General features: G+C 39.7%; 2 protein-coding genes across 2 annotated transcripts; one reads left to right on the top strand and one right to left on the bottom strand.

Moving 5' to 3' along the window:
* Positions 1–1,203: 1,203 nt before the first annotated feature.
* On the top strand, positions 1,204–9,949 carry LOC133978932 (secretory carrier-associated membrane protein 1-like). The gene is made up of 9 exons (XM_062417292.1): positions 1,204–1,341; positions 3,297–3,377; positions 3,592–3,705; positions 4,204–4,315; positions 5,349–5,477; positions 5,681–5,840; positions 6,530–6,631; positions 6,719–6,836; positions 6,977–9,949. Exons 1-9 carry the CDS (start codon positions 1,285–1,287, stop codon positions 7,136–7,138), a joined length of 1,035 nt encoding a protein of 344 aa, XP_062273276.1. The 5' UTR covers positions 1,204–1,284; the 3' UTR covers positions 7,139–9,949.
* Positions 9,950–11,048: 1,099 nt separating this feature from the next.
* LOC133979509 (LHFPL tetraspan subfamily member 2a protein-like) lies at positions 11,049–23,887 on the bottom strand. Its single transcript, XM_062418038.1, has 3 exons — positions 23,753–23,887; positions 13,346–14,056; positions 11,049–12,143 (listed from the first exon to the last, which is right to left on the bottom strand). Exons 2-3 carry the CDS (start codon positions 13,737–13,739, stop codon positions 11,887–11,889), a joined length of 651 nt encoding a protein of 216 aa, XP_062274022.1. The 5' UTR covers positions 13,740–14,056; positions 23,753–23,887; the 3' UTR covers positions 11,049–11,886.
* Positions 23,888–26,404: the final 2,517 nt, after the last annotated feature.

Genomic DNA, 26,404 nt, shown 5'->3' with positions numbered 1-26,404 from the left:
AGTTAAATTAGATTCTTTTGATTAGATTAGGGTTTTTTTGGGTTTTTTTTAACAATAGTCACAATGTAAAATATAAATCACAACACTATTACTGTGAAACATACCCCTTGATCCTTGCACTAAAAATGTTGCCATTAATCAGAAAGCATCTTTCAACCAGTTTACATCCAAATCAATGATTTGCATAACACCAAATTATTGATTTTTCACTTAAGCCACTCAAAATTCAACAGGTTTTCATTTGTTCTCTAATACTGCCATCTAGTGGGCATTTAGGCAAACACACCACATTAAATAAACTAGTGCAGTGCCCGTGCAAAATCTGCTTTTGCGTGTGTTTTTACTATATTGTTGGTTTACAATTACACAACAAAAGTTCAGTTACATTTTTATTTGTGCATGGTAGAAAGCAAATACTGATACTGACAAAATTACATACAATAAATATGGAAAATTGAACTACATGGTTGCATAACAATTTACAGTATGTGACATATAGTGCAGTGTAGACAGTAGTATACAGTTAATCAAGTGGTACGGTTTACAGTAAGGATATGTGCAGTGTATTAACAGTAACATTATAAGAGCTGAATAAATATGGATATAGAGTATGAACAGTACAGACAGATATGTACATATATTTCACTTCCAAAGTAACCTTCCCAACCCTAAATATACTTTTTTTTTTTTTTAATTAAATATAAACAATATATACAAACATCTGTTTCTGCCAGGGAAACAATCACATCAAGTATTTTTCAAAAATACAGTTTGTTTTCATTGCCTTACTGTTTATAATGTCCTTAATTGTGGTGCCATATTGATTTAGTTCTTGAGCAAAGTGTCCAAAGTTTGGCTTGGAGTCAGTCCATTTCTTCTTGTGTATATGGAATTTTCCCAGCAACAAAATCAACTGTAGCTACAAGATAAACAACATCTTTGTCTTTCTCTTCATTTTCACTATCTCTGAGATGAAATGTCTTATTAGTTTTTCTCATTATAAACCCTAAATATACTTACTGTACCTCTCCAAACATTAGTGACGTAGAGGGAGTCAGGGTGCCGCCGCTCATCACGCATCCTCTCCTCCTCCTCCCTCTTCCTCCTCCCTCCTCCTCCTCCTCTCCTGCCATTTTTGTGCTACTGTGCTAACTTGCTAAGCGAAGGGGTCTCCATCAGCAGGAGGCGTAAAAGACTGCAGAGCGGCAGAGAAAGGCAGTGAAATCAAAGGGGCTGACCTTTCCCTAGAGACACACAGGACACCCTCATCTGAAAGGCTGAACAATGTCAGATTTTGACAGCAACCCCTTCGCGGACCCGGACTTCAGCAATCCCTTTCAGGTAGCTAACTGAGCTAGCTAGCTAGCTAATGTAAGCCCTGAAAAGCCCCAGTGAGGCCAGTGTTACTTTAGCATCCCTGCTCACTGACAGCTAGCCAGAGGTTTCCCTTTGGAAGAGCTAATGATCATTTACTGTCTTTATCTTATCTCTGCCACGTTATCACCTCGCACAGGCAGCTATCACGGTTAATTTAGCATATTATTATTGATGATGTTTGTTTTTAATTGGTTGCCAACTACTAACAAAGACACATGATGTTAGCCGACTGGCTTTGTCCCACTGTCAGTAAACATTTGTTGGCATCACTTATTGACATTGTGTGCTTGAATTGTTTCCAAATTAAGTTGAAATGCAAAGTTGTGGCCGTAATTGTACTTACGACGTTGTGTATTATCACAGCAGCGCTCTATTATAAATCTACGTACCTTTGCATATATTCAATACTGTATGAGCAATGTATATGTATCCTGTTATAAACCTTACTTATATTTACATACATCTAACGCAGTATGTGCAATTTACATATATATACTGTTATAAACCTTACTTACCTTTGCATATATCTAATATAGTGTGATCAATTTACATATACTGTTATAAACCCTATTTACCTTTGCATATATCTAATATAGTTAATCAATTTACATATGTCTGGTTATAAACTTCACTTACCTGTGCATATATTTAATACAGTATGAGCAATTTATATATCCTGTTATAAACCTTACTTACCTTTTCATATATCTAATATAGTATGAGCATTGTACATATATCCTACTATAAACCTCACATACCGTTGCATATATCTAATACAGTGTGAGCAATGTAAGCATATCCTATCATGAACCTTACTTACCTTTGCAAATTATACAGTATGAATAATGTACACACATCCTGTTATAAACCGTATTTACCTTTGCATATGTCTCAAAGTTCATGTTTGCAAATGCAGATCTCCCAGTTTGCTGTATGAAGTTCAGTGGTAGTATTTCCACATACTGCCAATCAGTCACCCAAACATGTATATTTTGAATTATTACACTGTATCTCTAGAGAGTTTCTTTCAGTCTCTGCTGAGAATTAAAGTCGAAGACTGAATCCTTGTCTGTGTTTCCTCCCTGGCGAGTTTCTTTCTCTAGCCTTTGTCTGATAAGAAGTAAAAGTTGAAGGCCGAATTACACAGTTTTGCACATTTGTTGAAAATATATTTACACGGGAACCAGAGAGCACAAGGTCTTACGATGTTTTCTTGGCCATAAATGCAGTATAACATTATCATAATTCAGTTGACACAACATGTTACTGACGACCTACACTGATATACATGCTATACATGATACATGCTGTTTATTGTGCTACAGTCATCAGCCCCTTATCATGCATTGTGCACAGTTGTATTTTCTCATGTAAATCGTCCTTTCTCTCATCATAGACCAGGGGCTGCCAATGGAGAACCAACAATCTGCAGGTTTTCATTTCAAACAAATTCCCCTCATGAAGTGATTTTGGGGTTGGCTACCTCCACTCCACTTGAAGGTGTGGCGATCAGTGGGTGGAGTCTTTGGTTGGTATGAAAGCCTGCAGCCTGTTGGCTCTTTATAGTGGGCCACTACAGACTGTCCTGTCAAGCAAGCAAGCATGATATTAGTGCCCTTTTCCAGTTCCCTCTGCACCTGGTCCCATTCACAGTGTTTCAAATTGCCACATGATCAAGTAAATTCACTGCAAATTCAATATTATAACATATAGATATTCTTCGTGCTGCATTTACATCCTGTTTTTTGATGTCCAACACAACTATGAGAATTTTTCAGCACGTGTTGATTTAAACCAATTGACTGTTTGGCCAGCTGTGGTTTTGCATGCAAGATAAAGGTTGAATTGTATCAACAAAAATCAAAGTTTTTTGTAGTTTTCACCCACTAAAATCCTATATGGTCCTTTCCACCCTGTAGGATCCTTCGGTGACGCAGGTGACCCAGTCTGTCCCTCCTGGTGGTCTGGAGGAGTATAACCCTTTCACAGACGCCAGAACGGTCAGCTTAACTAACATCGCTATTGATGAGTCTGTGTGTGTGTGTTCCTGAGTCAGTGACCTCATTTTATCCACTACCCTCTTTCTCTCCTCCATCTCTTAGTCACAGAGGATTTCACTGACAAAATATGACTGTGGCCTAATTACAGTTTTGATTCATAGTCTGTCTTTTGAATGCACAAATATTAACAGCGAGAATCTCTGCTTGTTTACAGGCAGCCCCTGGAAATGCTTCCAAAACTACTCCTACTGCACCTTCCCAGAACACGCAACCTGCCATCATGAAGCCCACAGAAGAGCCGCCGGCTTACTCACAGCTACAGACTCAGGTATTACACACAAAAACATGTTTTTTGAATGTACGTTCAATCAGATGTAGTTTTCTTTTGACTTTCATTTGTCCAGGCTAGACTGACAATGCGCGTTCTCAACATTGTGATTCACAACACAACACATCTTTTCTTTTTCTTTTCTTCTTTTTGTTTGCTTCTGGTGCACCTTATCTCATGTCCTTCATATCTATACTCAGATGACCCAACAGCGGCGTAATGAGGTACTGTCTATCATCTGATGTTTCCTGTTTCATGTTCCCTGTTCCTCTTTTCCCACTTGTAGCTTTCTACTCACAGTGCCATTTCAGAGCTGGTTTAGTACTAACTGAAGCAGATAGTAGTTGATTCATTTTGCAATTGTAACCTGCCTGTTTCCTGTTCCACACCTAAGCTTACCTGAGTGGAAAAGTTGTCATTATTTACCATGTTAGACATCATAACTCCTGTCAGATTTTTTGGGAATTAATGTTAAGATCATTTCTGTGTGCATGTTAGGACCAGGCACGTGCTCAGGCTGAGTTGTTGAGAAGGCAGGAGGAGTTGGAGAAGAAAGCAGCAGAGCTTGATCGTCGGGAGAGAGAGTTACAGTCCCACGGAGGTGCAGGAGGTCAGTCACTCAGACCATCAGTCATTCACCTTTTTCACCCACGGGCCCCATTTGATCTCAGAGTTTGGTTGACTCAGTTGACTGTTCGTTTATATTCAAAGCAACACTCTGAATAATGTTCATGAGACTAATACGAAAGTTGATGTGTTACCATGACCACCACTGCTTCTGAAAGTGTTTTTCTCCCATTCTGTAGTCCCATTTCAATTGTTTTAATAAAAGATATCCTCACAGCATAGAAACACAGGGCTCTCCCAGGTAATGTTACATTCCTTTAGGTTTATATTGTGGCCACCAGTTTCATCATGCCATAACAAAAATTATACACCGTTTTCACTTTCATTTTGTCTTGTCAATGCAGAAAAAGCACAGTTGGAATGAATAGCACTATCAATGGCTGCATTTTTTTTAGTAAGCCAGTTAAGGGGTTCGTATTGTGCACGCTCACTCACTGACAAGGCTCACTGGGACGCTTAATGTAATGGAGCCATTGTTAATGTTATTATTTACAACTGTGGTTTTCCTGCTTCGACAAGTCAAAATGTCTGCTGTGAAAAGAGTCCATAGAGGAGGAGCAAGCTGTACTCTTCAAGATAAAAAATATATAATACAGGAAAAATTCTTCACTGTATCTCACGTTATAAAAAGTATCTCAAATCTGGGAAGAACTTAGGTACAGAAAATAGGTACAGTATGTTAGACCTTACATGTATCAGCTGCAATATTAATATTGAGTATGTTGTATACTATACAAAGGGGTGTAATTAACATATATTCATATATATATATATATATATAAAGCTATTTGGCCATTGGCATAAAATATAAAGCCAATATTTTTTGTTTTTTTATTCCAATACCTTACATATATTTTATTATTTTAGGGTATGGGTCAAGTTATACACCAAAAATGCTAATACAGGGTTTTCAAAAGGTTTCATTCTTGCCTCCATTCTTCCACACACACTTGATTTTGTGTATATACTGCACATAGCTAGACATCATCCAAACACTGCTGTCATTGTCCTTGCAGGACGCAAGAATAACTGGCCCCCGCTGCCGGAGAAATTCCCCGTCGGGCCATGTTTCTACCACGACATCGCTGTGGACATTCCCATAGAGTTCCAGAAGACCGTTAAGATCATGTACAACCTTTGGATGTGTAAGTGGATTCCCCAAAGAAGAGAGAAGCCACCTGCTCTGAAACATATCTTTGTTAACAAACATCTTGTCTGCTCATCTATCACAATGACATTAAAAGACAGAAACAATATTTTTCATTTTTCTGAGCATAAATTGTAGTTCTGTTGTGTTTTTGTACTCAAATGACACAAAAGTTCTTCATGTTGTTTTTTTTCCCACCAGTTCATGCAGGCACGCTTTTTGTGAACATGTTTGGCTGTCTGGCCTGGTTCTGTGTGGATGCCACCCGTGGTGTAGATTTCGGCCTGGCCATGCTATGGTTCCTGCTGTTTACCCCCTGTTCCTTTGTCTGCTGGTACAGACCGCTTTACGGGGCTTTCAGGTGAGAAGATACATGTTAATACAAACCAGCTTCTGCAGCATTAAAAAGATGCAGATACATGTCTCTGTGGACATCCACAACATGCTGAAGCTAAAGGCGGTAATTGCTGTATGAAATTTGAAAAGAGGGAGGTAGTTGACTTTGGAAATTCTTGGGGGTTGTAGAAGCTTATTTTTCATCCTCGTCCCCTATTCTACCAGCACACCTACAGAAAACCAAATTATTTATGACCAAATCTGACCTTGACCCTTAAGTTTACATAACATACTAAGGCTGTTCCAAATACCTTTTTTTGGGGCTACAAAGCTTCAGCAGCAATTATTCAAATGTATTCAAAGCTTTGTAGGGGATAGGAGCGAGGTGTGAGGAGAGTGAAGAGAGAGGACGGAAGCAGTGGGGGAGAGTGAGTCACAGTGCAGGTGCCTCCTCCTCCTCTCCGCCCTGCTGGACTGCTTCCGTGTCGCTTGTGCTGCTGGTGTTTTTCGGTCTGCATCCAGTTCATTCTGAAGATGTTTTGAAGCATTTGGCACAGCCTTACAACATAAAATACATGCAGACTTTGACAGACTTGAGGAAGTGGAGTGGGATTAAAGGTTAAATTAAAGTGAAAGTTGAATAAATTATGTTTTATCATATTACTGACCTCATACTGTTCTTTCTCAGTACCTCATTCTCTGTCTCCACTACAGGAGCGACAGTTCATTCCGCTTCTTCGTCTTCTTCTTCGTCTATATCTGTCAGTTTGGAGTTCACGTACTTCAAAGTATTGGCATCACTGGCTGGGGAACATGGTGAGTATTGTTTACACTTAATGATCCTGTACCTCTATGAGTGTGTACTGAACTTCACTCATGTTGTCATTGTCTTGTTCGGTTCAGTGGTTGGATCGCAGCTTTAACTGGTCTGAACACCAGTATCCCAGTGGGCATCATCATGTTACTCATCTCAGCTCTGTTCACTGCACTGTCTGTGGGCTCGCTCATCATGTTTAAAAAGGTAACACACTCACAGACTACTCCAGCATGTTGGCACCCGTTGCTATGTTCAATGGACTGTAACTGAATCATGTCATAATGTGCACATACGGTCTTGTGATACATCACTTAACAAAGATATGTTTCTTCTTCTCTTTCTAGGTGCACGCACTGTATCGTACTACCGGTGCTAGTTTTGAGAAGGCCCAGCAGGAGTTTGCAACCGGGGTCATGTCTAACAAGACCGTTCAGACTGCAGCCGCCAACGCTGCAGCTAATGCTGCGTCCAATGCTGCCCGCGGGGCCTTCAAACCTCATCCATAAACTGACACTCACATACATACACACATGCTCACACATACAAACATATGCACACACAGTCAAAAGTTGGAGATGCACAACTCTGGCCCTGCTGGTTCTTAGATCAAATTGATTCTATTTATGAAAGCCATTATGCTAAGATGGCCCTGCAGACTTTGTTAAAAAGGTGTAAAGAGTCAGAGAGCAGAAATAACAGAATTACAGGCAGATAAAGTGGCCAGAGTTGTCCATCTTCACTCACAATCAAATATAAACAAACTCTCCTACATCTACCCTGTAAGCTTTTCAGTCAGGTGACTGTCTGCTCACATCCCTCGAAACATCAACTAAGTGACTCAAGGTTTGTTCCCATTGTGTGGGATTTCATCTCACACTCTCTTTAAGCACTCCTTCGCTTTCCTTGTTCTTCTGTCTCCTCGAGGTGATCCTAGGCCAGGCAGAGGTCGACGTACTAGCATACCTTATTTTTGTCATGGTGATGATGACCTCCAAGCAGCTTTTACGCCTGGTAAATACAGGATTCATGAAAAGTGATAATCTGACCATGGTGTTTTGCACATAGTTCTGTTTTCTTGCTCACATACCGAAAGTACAGTGCATGTTTGAACAGGTGGGCCTGCGTGTGAATGTTTATTTCACTTTGAGAAAAATTGTGGCTCTGGCTTGTTTTGTTTTTTTGGGTTTTTTTTGATAATCCAGTGCTTAGTCATTGAGATCTGAAAGGTAAATTGTAACTCGTCATATATCAGCGCTTCTAGTCTGAGACAAATACCATTTTGAATATGGTAAAACCTCATTAATATAAATAGGAATATGTCTATATGTTCTTATTTAAGGGCCTTCCCGCAGTGCTCCAGAGATAACTGTGAGTTGAACAAATATTCCCACTCTTTATGCTACTCTGATTGGTGATGTGTCAGTATTTCTGTGGTTTACTAAGATTTGACAGCATGGTAATGACGTGCGTTTTTAGCACACTCAACAAGGTAGCTATTTCTTTGGCAAAGTCATTCTATCCACTATTAATTAGCCTTTTCTCTGGCTACAGGGGTCACCTGTTCGGCGGTAATACCTGCCTACTTAAAATCTCTCGGTTTATGTGAGAAAATGAGCTGTAAGGTTATTGCATGTCCGGTTGGCTGTTTGACTGATTGATAATGTACGGATCTATTTGTAAAGACCCACTGAACGTCCAGGTCAGGTCAGCGGTTCTCACCTCAAATGTAAAAGAAGTCTGTAAAAGTCATGCCATGGTGCACTAGAATGGGGGAAAAACTGGGGAAAAGTATTTGCATTTTCCTTCATGTATGTGTGACATTAACAGACTACTATGTGGCTCTATCTCAGTTGTTTTTGTAGCTCTTCACACTTGGTTAAAAACTAACGCTGCTATAAATTTGAGTCACTTGGTCGTGGCCTCCTGTTATCATGTTTCCTTCTGAAAACGACACATATCTTACTGTCACCAAACAGGCCAACAGAAGCGAGAGGGAGAACTGAGAGATGTGACCTGCCTTTTCTCACAGAGGATGACTTGGATTAACACACATACATAAAATAGTGTAAAGATTGATATTATGTGTATGTGATCTGAACAGACTGTCAAATACAGTCTGTATTTTTAAATACAAAAAATCAATCCATTGAATTTCCTCTTGTAAGTATCAGATTATTGGCATCAGAACTTTCTTAGCCAAAATGAGCATTAAGCTAACTAAGGACTGACGCATATTCAGTGATATCAGATGCATTAATTTATATACAATGATAATGGTGTTATTCAGCACAAAGTTGTACAGACTGTCACTGAGAATATGAATGTGGGTTGCATTTGTGTCGTGCTTTTGCACTTCTCATAGTGTTGGTGAGTGTCTGGAGATGTGCATGATAGACGACTGATGACTGGTGCCGCTGTTATTATACATGTGTGGGACTGAGCATTTCAGTGGACGAAATACTCCTGCGAGTGTTACAAAGTTGAAGGTCAGTAATTGGAAATGACAGGCCTACATCTTGGCAGTATTTTTCTTGTTTGGAAACATTTTTTTGTTTTGTTTTAAATTCATTGCACATTTCTTGTTTTACGTTGAACCTAGTGCAGAAAGCAACATGTTTTTATTTATGGTGTAATTTAAGTTGTTTGAATCTCCATTTTATGTGGTTTGATTTTACATAATGTATTATGTTTGTGTGGTTTTGTAATGACATGATCATAGCATCAGCTAGATTTTAAAAAAGTGTTCAATGTTAATGACTTTGCAACTGGATCCTGCAAGAGGTGTGCGTGTGTGGATGAAGATCTATGAATGATTGTTATGAAAGGAAAAAGAAAAATCTCCCTCAAGTGTTATTCTACTGTATGTCCTGAAAAGCTGTGAGAAATCTACCAAATGTCCATATAGATTTGTTTTTAAATCTTGGTTTGTGATGTGTTCCCTTGCCATGTCTTACTTTAAGATATTACACACTTTTTTTCTACATACACCCACATGATTCCCATGTAGCTCTAGTTTTAAACAGTTGTCACATGAAGCCAAGCCACAGTGGGTAATCTCTTGATCTATTTGGCAAGAGCTGGTCTACAGTAAAGAACGTGTTTTAAGTTTGCTAACACATAACTGTGTTTTTGACCTGTGACCATGTTATTTCACTGAATCAGAGAAGAAAATCATTTAAAAGGGACACTTGTACATTTTGTAAAGTTGAAAATTTGATCCCCATAATCAATCACATGTAAAAAGAAAACGTAATGCACTCTTGTCTGGCCTTTGTCGCATGTGAAATAGTTTGAGTTTTGTATATTTATGGTATTAACATGAAATAAAATTTGAAAGAAACATTTGTTTGTTGTAGCATTTGACTTATTTTCAGGAAACTATTAAGTAGTTACACAACCTGTATCTGAGCTTCTTGTGTATATCAAGCAAAAAATGTCAAGTGATCATGTGTTTTTACTTAAAACTATTGCTTCCACAAGATGTTTGCTCAGTATCAGTGGTATTAGCCTTTTAAATTGAAGTAATGTATGCTCACAGAACCTTTGTCACAGGTTGCGGATGTGTACTGTGAGTTGCAGGCAGTTAAGCCAAAAAGTGAGTTTCCTTTTCAAGCTTTGAATAGTTTCAGTTTGAAGAAGAAAATCTCCAGTATTTAATAAATACATAGATAGTCTCTTCAGTAGAAATATGTTGTACGTCTTCTTTACAATCTGATCGTAAAGAATTTTCTCCAATTTATCTTGCAATAAACTGTTCTGCATTGTCCACATTTCATCACTAGGTGTCAGTGTTTCCTCCGAAAGTTCATCTTAAACAGGAAAGAAGCATGAAAGTAGAAACTTGCTGTATGCACATCAGTGTAAAAGATACTTTTTACACATCCACCAAAGACACATTTAATAAAGGATTGGTTTATTTGGGTACAAAGAACAGACTATTTCTCTCAAAAAACACATCAACCTTTCATACTTGTAGCTCTATACAATGTGCCAGAAATGCTGTTAACTCTTGTTAATGTAACAAAAACAGCTGACAGTCACCACATTAATTTAAGCACAGACAGACTAGAAATGCTTTGTGATACAATTTCATGTTATGGTTTCACTCATTTCATCCACTCGCTTTCACAGCAATTATTGCACATCTCATCTAACAATGAATAAAAGCAATCACATGAATCATTTTACACATACAGTGACTTATGGAGCACAATTGAAAAAATCAAAACAGAAGTGAGAAAATAAATGAAATAAGTGCAAAACAAAATGACAGAGGGACACTGCAGTGGCAACACTGATGACCTGTAAGGAGTTTTTGACAGTCTCTTGACCTTTATATAAAAATAAAAATAAAAGATTCTGTCTTGGACCTCTTTACAAAGACAGATCTTGTTTGCATGGTTCTCTGCGTGTCATAAGGTAACTTAGAATAAGCTACAGCACAGCCTCCTTTATCTTGATGTGAGCAAACATCCCCCTAATGAAAGCTTACCACAGTGAAACATATGGCAAGCCTCTGTTCTTTTTCTGCATACACTCCAGTTATTATGCAGTGCAACAGACCCACAAACAATCCATTAGGAGGAACTCCCTTTGAAGTGAACAATCCCTTAAAGTGGCACATCATAAATCGTGAGTAGTATTACTGTCCTGCTGTGCCACAGAGCCAGAACATATGAGCATTTAGGAACGTCAACACTTGATGTCTATCTCTCACACACACACGCACACAGAGAACATTTGCAAGCTATTGTGGAGCATTTTAGTGGACACATCTGCTACTGTTCAGTGGTTTGTTGAGGTTTGCAGGTGAATAAACATCATAACAATGTATTGAACCTGTCCACAGTAACACTAACAATGTATCCACTACCAAGATGATAGTACAGTGGTTTGTTTATAGCAAGAATTATTAACACAGTATCTTGGACAAACACAACAGACGAGTAAACAGGTAATGTTCCTTAGCCTGCTGCTGTACCAAGGCCTTTTTGTTTAACCTGAAGTTGTGTTAGGAGAATAATATGTGGTTTCCTACTTCTTGGTAAATTCAGGATACAGTGGTTTTCAGGACATAATATCATGCCTCAAGATTTGAAAAAACTGTTTATGTTTCGTCAACAATCAGATGATTTTATTCAGGCCATCATGAATCATGAAAACCATTCAGGGAAATGTGGGTCCTCTTTCCACTAAAAGGAGCCGGTGTCCATATCAGAGAAACCGCACCAAAGATGCTGTAATTTGTGAAGGCTCAGAGCAAGCAGATCAGACTCTTCCCCTCTTCAATCTCCTCTTGAACCTTATCGCTGGAGGTGGCAATTTCAGCCTGCGCAGACAAAACGGCGCACAGGAAGGAGGCCAGCGTTCCTCCAATTGCTGCGTAGAACGCCCATCCAAGGGAGCACAGAGCCGGCCTGAAGGGCAAGGCCTCAGAGCCGCAGTAGCTGATCACCTTCTCTGAACCCCAACCAGCAGGGTACAGCATGAGACCCACCATCAGCAAGAGGCCTGTAAGGAGAGCAGACAATGAGAAAAGGGGTTCAGTCACGTACATGTAAACATTGGGGTTGAGAGCACAAACAGATTGCACTGCAGCTGGGAACACAATGACTCAATGCAAGTGAAGAATACATGTATTTTTCAGCTGACAAGCATTTGATTTGCGATGAGAGGAATGACCCTATTTGACCGCCCCCTACAGTGAAGTCACATAATGATAGATTATCTCGTCGACAGGCCCGTCCAGTCAAACATACCTGTGGCAGTTTGTTGAAACATGCAGTAAGACCTGGAGAGATTTTGATTGGAATATCTAACCTTCAACTAGGAAAAAAGCGACACAAAGTAACACTGGATGTTGGCAACTTCTAAACTCAGATGTTTCAACTTGTAAAATCAACAGCAACACTTAAATTCCCTAAAGGCTACGGCATGACAATAAAACCTCACTATACTTGCATAGACGTGTAAGCTAGTCTCTGTGGACTTCATGAGCAGATCATTAAAATTAGCTTAGGTAGCAGGAGAGATGTATGCAGATGGTCAGTTTCCTGGGTGTTTCCATATTTCTTCCCTTTTTTTCTATCCTCAGTCACTGAGACACAGTTTAGATGCTAGAAATTTTGTGTGAATTTTCAATATCCCTTCTTTTTTAACTAGCACTATGAATGTGTAAACCCAAAGGCAGCACACAGAAAATATTTTTGACAATAGTGTAATTTAAAATGTGTCTATATGTTGTTGTTTTTTAAGTGAAATGATATAAAATTACATATTAATAATATTAAAATGTACAATTACAGTGTGCTCAGTTTTCAGTTTTATTTTACAGTTTTACGTAAACATTTGTTTTATAGAATCAAAGTGGATCATCCTCATCCTTGTCTTTGCTACATTAAGAAGTGAGTAACTTGTGGGTGTTTCTTGGCCTAGTAGTCTAAAGTATTTAATACCACTTAACTGCAGTCCCCAGTTTTGACTGGAGACGCTTGAGGCACATCATCTCTCTTCATATTGGTTGTCCTTCAGTTTAAAGTAGTTTAAGCTATTGAATTAAATGCAAAATAGCAGGCAAATTGCCAAAATAGATCTTTTAGTAAGTATACTGAACTCTGAATGGAATTTATTTTCTGATGAAAAATTATAACATAGCAGTTTTATGGAAGATCTGGACACAGAATTTCACACATACACCATCATCCACCCCTCACCTGCGATAGCCTGGAGCAGTCCACAGATGTTGAATATGCTTTTCTTCAGGATGCTCTGGAAGCACAAGGTGAAGATGGACATACAGGCCACGACCCCAAGCAACAATGTCCCTGCTGCCAGGAACAACATGGCTGCCTGCCAGAAGCCACTGGCCACCTCTCCAAATGAGCTGGCATATGGCCCGCAGCTCACCCCTCTTCCCCAGGTCCCAATATGAAGGCAGCGGCTGTAGAGGCCGAGAGATGGTCTGTACTCCCTGCTTACACTGGTGTCCGTCCGAGGGGATCCCAGCAGCCAATCAGGGCTCATGAAGGCGATAAGCTCAGCAAAGGCCACCACGATACTGAGCAGCGTCCAGAGCATGGAGCGGCATGTCACAATAACATGGCACATGGTGTTAACTTTAATTTGTTGATGATAAAAAAGTAACTGAAATATTCTTGAAACTGTTTAAAGCTCCTCCAAGTGACAGGGATTGGGAAGTTAAAATTCCTGTCCTTACAAATAGAATAGTCCAAAAGGTTCAGTGTCCAGGTCCAGATGGGCTGCTGATCTTATTCTCTCTGAGCAAATGTTTTCCCTCCCCTCATGGTTCTACGTCTTTCTCTCTTCTTTTGTTCCTTGAGTGGAGGTCCGTTTCTGGTTGTCTCATACAGCTACAATGCACCGAAACAGCTTCCCTCAGCCATGGCGCAATCATAAAGTCACACCTACAGACACACAGAGAGTAATAAACTGCATCACTGACACATGGAGAAAAGTGGGAGTAACTAATGTGCACAAGGGGGGAAGGAGACATTAAAAAGGGACAGCAGTGTGGGAAGGATGAGAAGCAATTTGTTTCCAGCCACTGTGAATCACCAGACTCCCTTGTGTTTGCTGGATTTGCCACACAGGATGTCCAATTTGTACCGTTTTTATTTGTGAAACACGTACAGTCCCAGGACATTCCCACAAAGAGTGCTACTTCAAATTCACTATCAGCCAGCTGTGAGCATGCCATGAGCAACACATCCAGATGTCTGTTGACGTGAAGCCAGAGTGTTGAAACAGTCATGATGAATCACACAATGGTCACACACTCATTCATAAAACTGCTAGAAACAACAAAGTTCCTGCCCCCATTTTGCTCATACTCAAGAGAACTTTTTGTGTTTGATTTTATCTGTAAAATGACAGGAGCTTTATGTGAGCCGCTGTCAGCACAGATCAGAGTTCTGCTACAGCACACAGCATTCAATAGTAACACAGTGAGACATGCCAGATTATTGATGCCGTGACAAGAACACACATGACATCAACTGGAGCGCCATCATTTAGTTCACTATTAAATTATAGTATAAATAAATGCAACAAAATGAAAGGGAGTGGTTATTGGCTTTATTGGAGAATTTTGTTGTTATTTTTGATGCTGCAGGGAAAAATCTGATTTCTTTCTTCTCTTTTCAATTGTAATCAAAACTTGATTACATATAACATGTAACATGTGCGTGTGTGTGTGTGTGCGTGCGTGCGTCCGTTCAAACTGTTCAACTGTGTGAGCCAGTGTGTATATGTCCCAATCACAGTGATTGTGACTGTGTTGCTATGTTATGATTTAGTTGCTGTGGCCACACTGGCCTCGACACAGACGTGGTCTCGTGGGAGCATGGAGGTTTCTCAGAAGCCCTCTGATGTCATGATCCAGCATTATGATACACACAGGAAAATATGTGGAATCTGGTTTAAATACGGCGGGGTCGCCTTGGTGGACCTCCCTGTGTCAGTGGAGGAGACTTGATATTTACAGCTCTGTGTATCAAAAAAAAGGTGGTGAGAAGCTAAAGGGGTTTTTCTAAATTACTGCTAGTGGTATTCAGCCATGCCAGTCTATATTATATCTGAGATCTTTGCTGCCACAACATGTGGAGATGAATGCAAACATGTTTTTGATGTTCACAGCATTGAAAAGTTCCAATTACAACATCCAACAACAACATTAACAATGTCCTGGTTTGACCGGATAATCCACACATATTGCTGTTAGCAGTTCCCTATGAAACTTATATTTAAAGAAGAAACTGATACTAGATTTGTGAGGCCGCCAAAATGTTATTAATATTTGAATGTGTTTTTTTAATTACTTTTAGAGCTTCAATGATTAATCAATAAATTAATCCACAGAAAATTAATCCACAACTATAATCGAATAATTGTTTCAGTCATTCAAGTAAAAATGCCAAACATTTTCTGATTTCACCTTCTTTTATGTAAAGAATTACTGTTTTTCTTTGTCATAAATAACAGTGACTTCAATATCTTAAGGTTTTGGCCTGTTAGTCAGACACATGAAGCAAATTGAAGACATGACAGTGGCATTTTGAAAATTGGGAATTCAAAATGTTCACAATTTTTTCGCATTTCATAGACTAAACAATTAATCAATTAATCCAGAAAATGATCCGCAAATTAATCCATAATGGAAATAATCATAGATTGCAGCCCTAAGGATCCCTTATCATCAGCTATGAAAGAATAGCAGTCAATATATGTACAGAGCCCAACATTTTATAGTTTAGAAGATAAAATACCTTTGATGTATCGTTCAGGCTCTGCTGTTAACAGCCAGGTGTGTGGATTATCCAGGTTAACAGGTAAACATGTTGCTGTATAAACATCCCATATTACAATATATTCACCTCTATTGTTCTGTAGTGTAGGCAGAAATTTCAGAGACAGATTAAAAAAACATAAACCTTCAATATGGCTAGATACCTGCAGAAGTAAATATGTTTTGTACAACGGGTGAACAAAACGTTTCAAAATGTCCCAGTCTGTACACGCGATGAAATGTGTCATAAATCAGGATTTGCCTCAGCCTAATGGATTCATAACTTTCACATAAAAGGGGAGGGAGGATTGTTAAACTGATAAGAGTGGATTGTCCTATCATGTTATCGCTCTAATTCTTGCTGCATGTGTCATTTTGTTGGTGATAAAAAAGTTCAATACCAAAGCTTTCTTAAGAGCTCCAAGTCATGCTAGGGCCCTGAGGGGAATAAGTGTGGTATTCGGTTATACATAACTCCCCCGCCAGTCTCCACTCACGATGGTAAATCAACGCACCACATATGTAAGGAATGAACAGTGATGTTGTATTTTGTCTGATATGATCGGAGCCAGTTCAAGGCTTCAGACATTTCCCAGGCCACAAAATAAAGAGTTTTATCTCATGCTGCTAAAAAAGGGCTGAATGATTCATCTGAAGTCAGGGTTGAATACGAACAAACCGACAAAACTGGGTCATGATAACAAAATCCCAGGCGTGACAACATCTGAGGAGCAGGTATGGGATTTGACACACTTAAGATGCAGGTGTGATTCAGTTTATCAGGATCCAGCTCACAGCATGGTTGTGTTGTCAAGTAGTTTTGCAATAGATGATGACAGATTATTCAGTATGAACGACTTTGCTTTTAGTATGCGCAGGTTTGCTTTGTCTTGAGTCTGACAGTGATGCCTATCTGTGGCATTCCCAGTCAAGTTCATCTCATTCCATCTACTCTGCTTGAGCAAAATTTCAGTAGCGTGTCTTTAGTTTTACTCCCATTCTACAATTTTGAATTCTAGTTAGAGATTATGTGAACCCTCAGCCAAAATACACAGTCTACGTATAAATATGTAGTTTGAGGATAAACTAAGAGTGGGTAAACTGGGGGATTGCACTGCAGTTGACACTAATTTCCAATACACTCCAAGTAAGCTTAAAGCAACTGTAGAAATAAGCTATCAGCAACGTTACTATTCATTATCAGCCAAGAAGGAAATGCCAAAAATAAACAGGAAGCAACAGTGTCCATCCAACAGCTTCTGAGGCAAAGTTGCGCATTGTGATCATCTTTCAAGTTATCTTCAATCTAAACCGTCGTACCTCAAACAGGCTTTTTTTTGAAAAAGTAGAAAAAGGAACATCCTAAGCAAGAGTACAGAGTAGAATACAAGCAGGTTTTCATTAATTGTGATGTATTTGAAGTGTGTTTATGTGCTTGAGGAGAGGTTGAGGTGTGTCCTATTCTATTCTAGTCCTTGACTTTATTCCAAGCCTCGTCACAAACCATGACTCTCCAAATTGTTATCACAGTTTCCATTCTGCAGTACTTACAATTGTTTCGCACACTTGCACTCGCTCAAAACAGCCAGTGTTTTAGCTCTATTTATAGCTATAATTAAAATACAAGAAATGTTGTGTTTTTTCAACGTGAAAGTATGTGTGTAAATGTGGAAAAATGTAAGAGAATATTGAGCACACACCCTTGCAAACCGTATATGTGTGTGTGTGTGTGTGTGTGTGTGTGTGTGTGTGTGTGTGTGTGTGTGTGTGTGTGTGTGTGTGTGTGTGTGTGTGTTTGTTTGCACTGGTTTTTGTTTTAAGCCACCCAGGCACAGTTTTAGCTTGGCTGTGGAGTTTGGGTCTCCTGTTTTGAGATGATTATAGTCCATGAAAACCAGGCACGGTGCTGCCTGTTAAGACTACAATGCCCACAAATTAGCAGCTCTGCCTCTTTAAACTACAGGGATGGAGGTTAAACATATCTTGTTGGGGCAGCAGGCAGGCACCTTGTGCGATCTCCCCCCAGCTCTTACAGGAAATCATTTGACACATACCTCATCATGCTCTCTGTAGTCTGGCTGAGGATTGCACTCAGAGGGAGATAAAAAACTTGATGAGGCTTTTTTCTGCTGGGTTTCAGAGCAGGGTAATATGAGAAGGTACATAGTAGGGATTTCTCACATTTTTAAAAAGTGATATTGGCCTTTCAGGTGAGAAATTAGAAGGTTTACAAATGTATTTGGTGACTTAAAAAGTGTGTATTGTACATTGGCATAAAATCTATACATCTAATATGTTGATTATCAAAGTTCTTGTAAATGTTTCATATTTGTGAATCTACTCTGCACATGTAGAGAGGTTGTGCATGTGTGTTGTGGGTGGACCTATATACACAGTGTATATGCATGTGTCTGGGCCCTTTGTGGTGTCATTTAGTGAGCACAAATGTCGCTACATCCTGAAACTGATGAATATTTTCCGCTTGTTTGCTGGTTGTTCAGCAGACTTCTGGGAAAGTGCTTGAACAGTACTTCCTTGGCGAGGTCAAGATTTTATGTGTTTACATGAGTGCTGAGGGAGTAGTATTTTACACTTTACGGCACATCAGCTACTCTGAATTATGACTTATTCATTACCCGGCGACCAAGGCGCCCTGGGTGAGAGGTCTCTGCCTCCCATTTGCTTTTGATAGATATGTATCATCATACTGTCAGATCTTTGTTACTGCAGCTCTCTATGTCCCTGTCATAGATATGTATCTCATGGTTCTTTCCGTGACTCGTCCGTGATGCTGAGTTAGGCCGATAATCCAGTAGATATGCTGGAAGATGAAAGATGAAAGCTGAATCAGCAGTGGAGTGATTGTGCATCTGATCTGGACCTGTTTGTTCCCACACTGCTCTCCTGTCCTGACAGAAACCTTGCCAGCCATGCAGAATTATATGCATGTACCAGTGAAGGCCTGAAGCCAACTTATACACACTCTTCCAATCCTTCATTCAGTGGGCCAATATGAATAGCCTCCTTGCCGCTATGAGACAAACTTTCTCCCATGGAATTTGCAAAAAATACAATCCACAGGCCAACAGCCAACCATGTGGACTACAACTTTGGCTGTTAAAACCTGTTGGCCAAGCAGTCTGTATGGTCAATAAAATATCTACTAATGAAGCGTAAAAACTGTTTGAGCCAGAGCCTTTTTGAAGTCCAAGACAAAGCAGCAGATTCGAGGCATATGTGGGTCAGTCAGTTGGCCGTTAGTTAGAGGAGGCCGCTGTGTAGTAAATCTAGAGTAATTGGTCTGAGATATGAGCAAAGGCGCTGGTAGCATGCCAAGGTGCTGAGGTAATGAGTGAAGGCCACTGTAGTCTGCTCTGGAGAGTGAAAGTGCATGAGGACTGAAGGTGGGTGGTTGAGAGATCTGAAACACAGTTGACCCAGATTGTTCTGTGAAGGGGAAGTTAGACTCCGCCATTAACACGAGTTTGCATGACTCAATTCCATTCATGGACATGCATTTATAAACTGTTAGAGATCAGATTAAAACGCTTTTTTCCCCCTATAATGGCAATGACCTTGTCCTGGTTTAGAAATGGTTGTTTGAGTTGGTGGATCACCCACCCAGATCAGATGACTCCCCCCAGTTGATCTGGGCTGAGAGGACTCCATTAGCTCATCTTTCTTTACTCAGAGATTCTGAACCAGAAACCTCAAACCAAGGCAATCTGTTCCCTACTGGCTGCTGTGCCTGGTCGGGTCTGGTCATGCATCTGGACCAGCCAGGAGGAAAGCCCTCAAACCAAAACCACATAAGAGGTTGTTACCATCATCATCGTCAGCGATACACAACTACTCAAACAAGACAGTGTGGGAGTCAGGCCACCAATGAGGGCCCAAATTTCCATTTGTATCTGCAAGAAAATAAAACCTCCAAAAGATACGAAACTAGTGTGATACCAGCCTGAGTTGGACAGGACCAAACTCATCCCTCTTTCATAAAAGAATGCAAGCAGCCGAGTCAAAGTGAGAGAGAGTGAAGCAATGTAGCCTGAACGCTGAACAGACACCACCCACACACTGGGAAAATATCACACCCTCAACTCTCAGTTTCAAAATCACGTTCTTATTAATCTCTAAGGAAAAGCTTCCTTCTTAAAACACATCATGGCTTTATGAGAGCAGCTGATGAGTGGCTGACGTTGAGAATAGCAGACAAGCCATAACATTTTCCAGAATAAAGACACCCGTGCCCTGCAGTGTTGAGAGGTAAACTTTTCATCACAGATCATTTGTATATATACTGAAAAACAACAGATGAACAGCAAGCTCTTTTTGCCCCCAGCAGTCTGAAAGGCAGATTTGATTACTTGTGAAACACAAATCATGTCTATCACCAGGGGTGGAGAAAGAAAAAGCCTTTCAGACATAAAAGCTACGAGAGAAGTTACAAAAAGCCTTAATGAGTTGTACATCAGGTCTCCTTTGATTGTCACACCTAGGACTGTAGCCTTAGGGAAGGCAACATCCACACCTGCTTACGCAGCATGCTTCACACTCAATACATAGAAAGAGGAGAGATAGTGAGAGAGTGATTCATGCATAACATAGAAACACTACATAGAAGAGGCACAAAGATGAGTAGAGTCTCTTCCGTTTACTTGAGCTTTCTCAATCCTCCCAGATATTATGAAACAACCCGAGCCGCTGTGCTCAAGAACTCTTTCTTTTTCGCTAACCATAACCATGTGAGTCGGACGCTTTTGTAGCCTTCCATAAACAGTGAATGAAAGACTTGTAAGAGGAGAAAATGTTTCCCATGGATAGACAGTTACCACAACTTGTGTCTCATAACTTCAACTAGTGAGTGATGGTGGCCATCAAAATGCATGTTTGGTGCAGATAGTTTAGATTTGATTTACTTACAAACCCAGATTAAACACTATAAAACAATTCAAGATGTATAAAAAAGCCATTAAAAGTTATTCCCCGGTTGTGTATGAGGAGTGTGGAAATGCCAGCAGCTCTAGTTTTCAAATACAACTAGGGAGCCTGAGGTTTCGATAACAATGAGAGACCCCAAACTGTAAACGACAGAGAGAAGCCCTCCAACAGCGTGCTAAAACAATACAGCCCACTTTACTGACGCACAAACACAAAAACAAATACTCACCCATAAACTGTGAGAGGTGCCAGCCTGTGCTCACTCACCCAGGGTATAATTGCATCAAAACGCATGACTTCCCCAGAGAAAAGTATGAGCCAAGCCAGTTTGTGTGTGTGTTTGTGTGTGCATGTGCCAAAAACGCCTGAATAAAAATCGGCCCTCTTCATCTGGTGCAACCCTACTCAAGAAAGGCTGCACAAAGACGTGCCGACACTGGCCCCCGCCTCACTCACTCTTCAGTGCTCAAAGACATGCCACCGTTGGCCCAGAATGCTATCCTTCCCTCTCAAAGACAGGCCGCTGTGGCCCCTAACCTATTCAATCTGTGCAACACCCCGGCCCCTCACTCCTTACGCTGACTCTGTAGTGGCCCCACAGCTTCTGACGCACAAAGCCCCCTCAGCGACCCTCACATTTCACTTGCACAAAGACAAGCATGACATGGCCTCGCTTTACTCCCTCTTCACTTCTTCTGCTCTAGAGTTTGTTTCTAAAAGGTTCGGATGATGGATGCAGCCCCCTTCACTGTGACTTCTAAAGGACCTCAGATCTTTTTCTGCATGCAAATGACTAACTAATTAATCTTTATACTTTCTATTATCGCCTAAGCGTGCTATACCATCAGTTTTTAAATACATTTCCTACCCACCTACCTCCACTCATTTCAGTCTGATATGAAATCTTAAAACTTGTGTAAAATACAAAAGTAAACCATCACAATGAACATTTTGTCTCCTTGATCTATCATTAGAGTGATAATGCAGTTATAAGCAAGGCCAGTTAAAATATCCTTCTATGTCATTTTACAAATTCTTCCATATCTAAGATTAAGGTTCATTTTCAATAATCATTGTGCTCACAAGCTATATGTCTGAAAAATTATAAACATTTCTTGCATTAATAAGGAGTGCTTTCCCAAATTTACACAAAGATCAGTGTATTCGTCACATGAAATACTACTCAGTAAACTGTTGTTTCAAGTCTTCTTTGGCTTTTGGACTGTCTGAGAATACACCCCTAATTATGTCATCAAGGTTAGCTCGGCTTGGACTTGGAGACTAATTTTTGCATGGGAAAAGACATGGGCATTTACCAGGCAAGTATGATCTAATAAAAGACGTTAGCAAGTTGCATTATGAAAATTGTACAATTTATCTGTTTATTAGCGGCCTCTAAAGTTTCTGATGTCAGAGCATCTGTATATAAACCAACAGGTTACAAGGCAGGGAATGCATCTAGGAACTCATTGTAAGCAGTAATGTCAAATACATGCTATCAGTAATTAATGGAATGTTAAAAGTATTTTTTTATGGTCCTTTAGAGTCTCCTACATGGTTTTAAAGAGACTAGCTGATCTTTAAGACTCTCACAAGCTAAAATGAGTCACAGAAGAGGCAGAGTGACAAAGTTCTCTTCTGTCGGGTATTAAACTCAATAGATCAAAATGACATATAACCACAAGGCTGTTGTTAGTTGCTAAAACCAACAACTTCTCCTTTTTTTAACCACTGTAAGACATCTTTCTCTGTTATCACTATCACGGCTCCAACCAGTGACACACAACAGGTTTGCACTTGTTCTCAGGAGGGACTGTCAAAACTGAATCAAGGAAACAAAGCCAGGTTAGGGTTACTCACTTTAGTAAATAGCCACATAATTAGATCACCTAATATCTCCTGCAATGTGTTGATTTGTAACGGCGTGAGTATTAGATGATGGATTTTTCCTCTGATATATTTCTGAAAGACAGTGGTGATTCCCTCCTCTCATCATTTTACTCCGGTTTGTCCTTGAGCTCAGCTAGAATAAACACAGGACATTTTCCTGGTTTTGTTTAGTTTATGATGGAGTAGCACTTCCCATCACAGTTAAGTGTGTATTGGGCAGAGCTCCATGGGTGGCTCACATTGGACTGGCCCCCTCCCTGCACTCCAAGGACAGGGGTTTGTGGTGAAAACAGCAGGCTGCTGGGCAGACATGTTTAAAAAAGTGCTGTGTGATAAGAAGTTAGACTTCTTGTGGAGGTGATTTTGTGCAGTGAAGTCCAACTACAACCAGATGTTATAACCTGAACACAGAAAATAGTAAGACCTGATGCAACTGTAGACATTACACTTTCACCTTGAAGCATATTGTTCTTTCTCCTTATCGACATTACTTAAATGAGACCAACTTCTTATGTTGTTGTTTTTTCAAACCAAAAAATAAAATTCAAATTGTATACAGGTGGCTGCTTCAGCATTATCTATCTGGACAAAAGAAAAATCAATGAGGCATGCAAAACTTGTACTACTTAGAAACAGACTTATTGCTGCCAAAAAACAATCCTATTAAAGAGATCAAGGGACAGTTATCTCAAGTAGCACTTCTTGCACGGTGTGTGTGTGTGTGTGTGTGTGTGTGTGTGTGTGTGTGTGTGTGTGTGTGTGTGTGTGTGTGTGTGAGAGAGAGTGAGAGTGAGAGTGAGAGAGAGAGAGAGAGAGAGAGAGCGAGAGCGAGAGAGAGAGAGAGTTGGTGCATTAACTCCAAGTTAAGTTTAATTAATGAGTCTCTCAGCAACATCATTTCATATCTGCCACCTGAAGCCAAACAGGTATTAAGTGCATTAAAACAGCAACACGAAGTATCCCTAGCGTATTTTCGTTTACTTACCGGAAGTCAAAGTGTAAAGATTTTGCAGGCTTAAGTGAAGAAGTTGTTCTTTGTTTTAAAACGCTGCTCCTTTTCCCGTGTCAGTCCAGCTTACAGGAGCTCATTCACTGAGACTCCTTTCCTCAAGGAGTTACTCTCCTTCCTTCTCTGCACAAAGCCATCCCACCACCACCTAACGTCGTCCTTTCTCCTCCTCTCCTTCTCTCTCTCTCTCTCTCTCTCTCTCTCTCTCTCTCTCTGTCCCCTCCTTCTCCCATCCCCCATCCCGTTTGTCTGAGAGATAGAGAGAGAGAAAAGAGGAAGAAAATGTATAGGCTATATTGAGGTGATGAGAGTAATGATGATGATGAGTTCCTGGAAACTTCCCTTCCCATAAACTTCACCAGACTGATTTATTCACCCTTTTTTCTTTCACCTTTATTTTCTATAATGCTGTAATGAAGCAGGAAAGTACGGTGGCCCTGAGGGTCAAAACACAACAACAAGTCAAGTGATACATAAGCCGTCAAAAAAATTGCATCAGTTACATCCAAATAAAATCTTATATTTATTAGTACCAGGAGCCACACCTGCAGACTTCACAGTTCACTTGTCAATGCGTTTCATGTTTTGTCCTCATTGTGTTCTGTTGTTTTACACTGGATCGTAATGTTCATCTAGAATAAAGTGAATCTCATCACTTATTGGGTATTACTAAATGTGCTTTGTGTTTCTTATTATTATTGTATATTTTAAATAAATGTGTATGATCTCTTGAAAATTCAGACCTTGTTCAACTGTTCATAGATTGGGTTTCCCTTAGAATATAATAGAAACAATCCAAACAAAAAAATGTGGTATTTCATAGAAGTTCAGACAAAAAAAAAAAAGGATTAATCCTCACACTACACTCTCTGGTGCTCTGTGAATACACCAGTGACATATTATCATGGTAAGAAAGGTGTTTTAAAAAAATCACCTGTGGGCAAACTCTCCCTCAGAGAGGTTTAACAGGCTCCACAAACTTATCTCGTGTGGTGAACTTTGTGCTATTTTGTTTTCTCCTGACAATGTACAGTCATATCTGTAGAGATACGTGCAATATAGTCACTGTTTTTTTCAGCTTGAATCATCAAGTACAGCTGAGAGTTTTCAGTAAACCAGTCGGCACTGCTCAGATGTTATTGGCCTCCTTTTACACTCTTGCCCATTACAGCAAATTAGGATGTAAATCAATCCCCCAGAAGTAAAACATCATTTCGTCAGAGTAAACCCCCAACCAGCTACTCTCCTGAAAATTAATTAAATCAAACTATCCAAGACACATGAAAACCCAAATCTGTGATAACAATAATAATAATGAGACTAATAATAAATAATAATTAAAAAGAAAAGAATGAGTATGTGAATCGATTTGCAAATTACTAACAAATAATTGTGTGTGTGTGTGTGTGTGTGTGTGTGTGTGTGTGTGTGTGTGTGTGTGTGTGTGTGTGTGTGTGTGTGTGCTCTATATGTTATTATCATATATTATTTGTTAAATACGACATAACATGCTTTTTGTGATATATATGGTTATAATGTTTAATAACTGTGTTAAACAAGGTCAAAGTTCTGGGTTTTTTAGATGTTTTTTTTAAGAAGGAATACATTCACATTTTGCTATGATGGTTGTTTCTTACAGTAGTGTTCTCTTGGGATCCGTTGGTAGTACTTGCATGTTAAATATGTTGCTAGGATGAGGGTTATGAGGACAGTTTTCAAATGTTGTGTCATTACTGGTCAGGGTTCGGCGGCTTTTTTCTTGTGGGAATTTGTGGCTTGACTTGGATTCTTACATTTTTGTAAAAACGCTTATATGCTTTCTTGTCAAGTCAGTATTAAATGTTAAGTAAATATAAAGCTACTGCCAGCAGACAGTTGGCTTACAGTAGCTTAGCACAAACACTGGAAACAAAGGTAACAAAATCCGCCAGGAAGTCACTACGCTCAGCCAAGAAATAGTTCGTCACTTCCCTTGTAAAACCACAATTTGTTAATAATGCTAATAATTTTATTTCCCAAAATGTGAAACTATTACATTTCATTTTTACTGTATAAAGGAATTGACATAAGACATAAAAACACCTCTGATTATTGGCAATAAAAATCACACAGACAGCAGACAAAGTGTCCACAGCTTAGTAAGAGAACCCCCTTCCAGAAAGGTTTTCAGATCATAACCTTTCTCTGAGCACGCTGTGTCTTCCTCTCATAGTGGAGAAAGAGGGATCTCTCCTCCCAGCCCGCTCTGTAGGCAAACAGAGCGCTGAGCGAGAGACATAAAACCACACTTATTACACTGTGGTCTGTGGAACTGTGACAGCTCAGGGAAGACTGTCACTTTGGGACCATATGAACATTTTGGGGAGGGTAAATCCACTGCAGCAGGGAACAGTGAATGACACTCGGCCCTAATTGCATGTTTTGAAGGATTGTGTGGCTTGTAAGAAATGTTAAACGGTGACATTGCTGGAGGAAGTCCATGTGGATCCTTGGGAGCCTTACACAATCCTTTTTCACATAGCAAGATTCAAAGGTATACATTTACAGACAGGTTCAGAAAAATATATACATGCTTAGACAGGTTTGGCTGTTGTAATGATATATTCTCACGTTTTTGGGTCAATTTGG

This window comes from Scomber scombrus, chromosome 4 (assembly GCF_963691925.1).
Source record: "Scomber scombrus chromosome 4, fScoSco1.1, whole genome shotgun sequence".
In the NCBI taxonomy this organism is placed as follows: Eukaryota; Metazoa; Chordata; class Actinopteri; order Scombriformes; family Scombridae; genus Scomber; species Scomber scombrus.
This window is presented reverse-complemented; position numbering and strand designations above follow the sequence as displayed.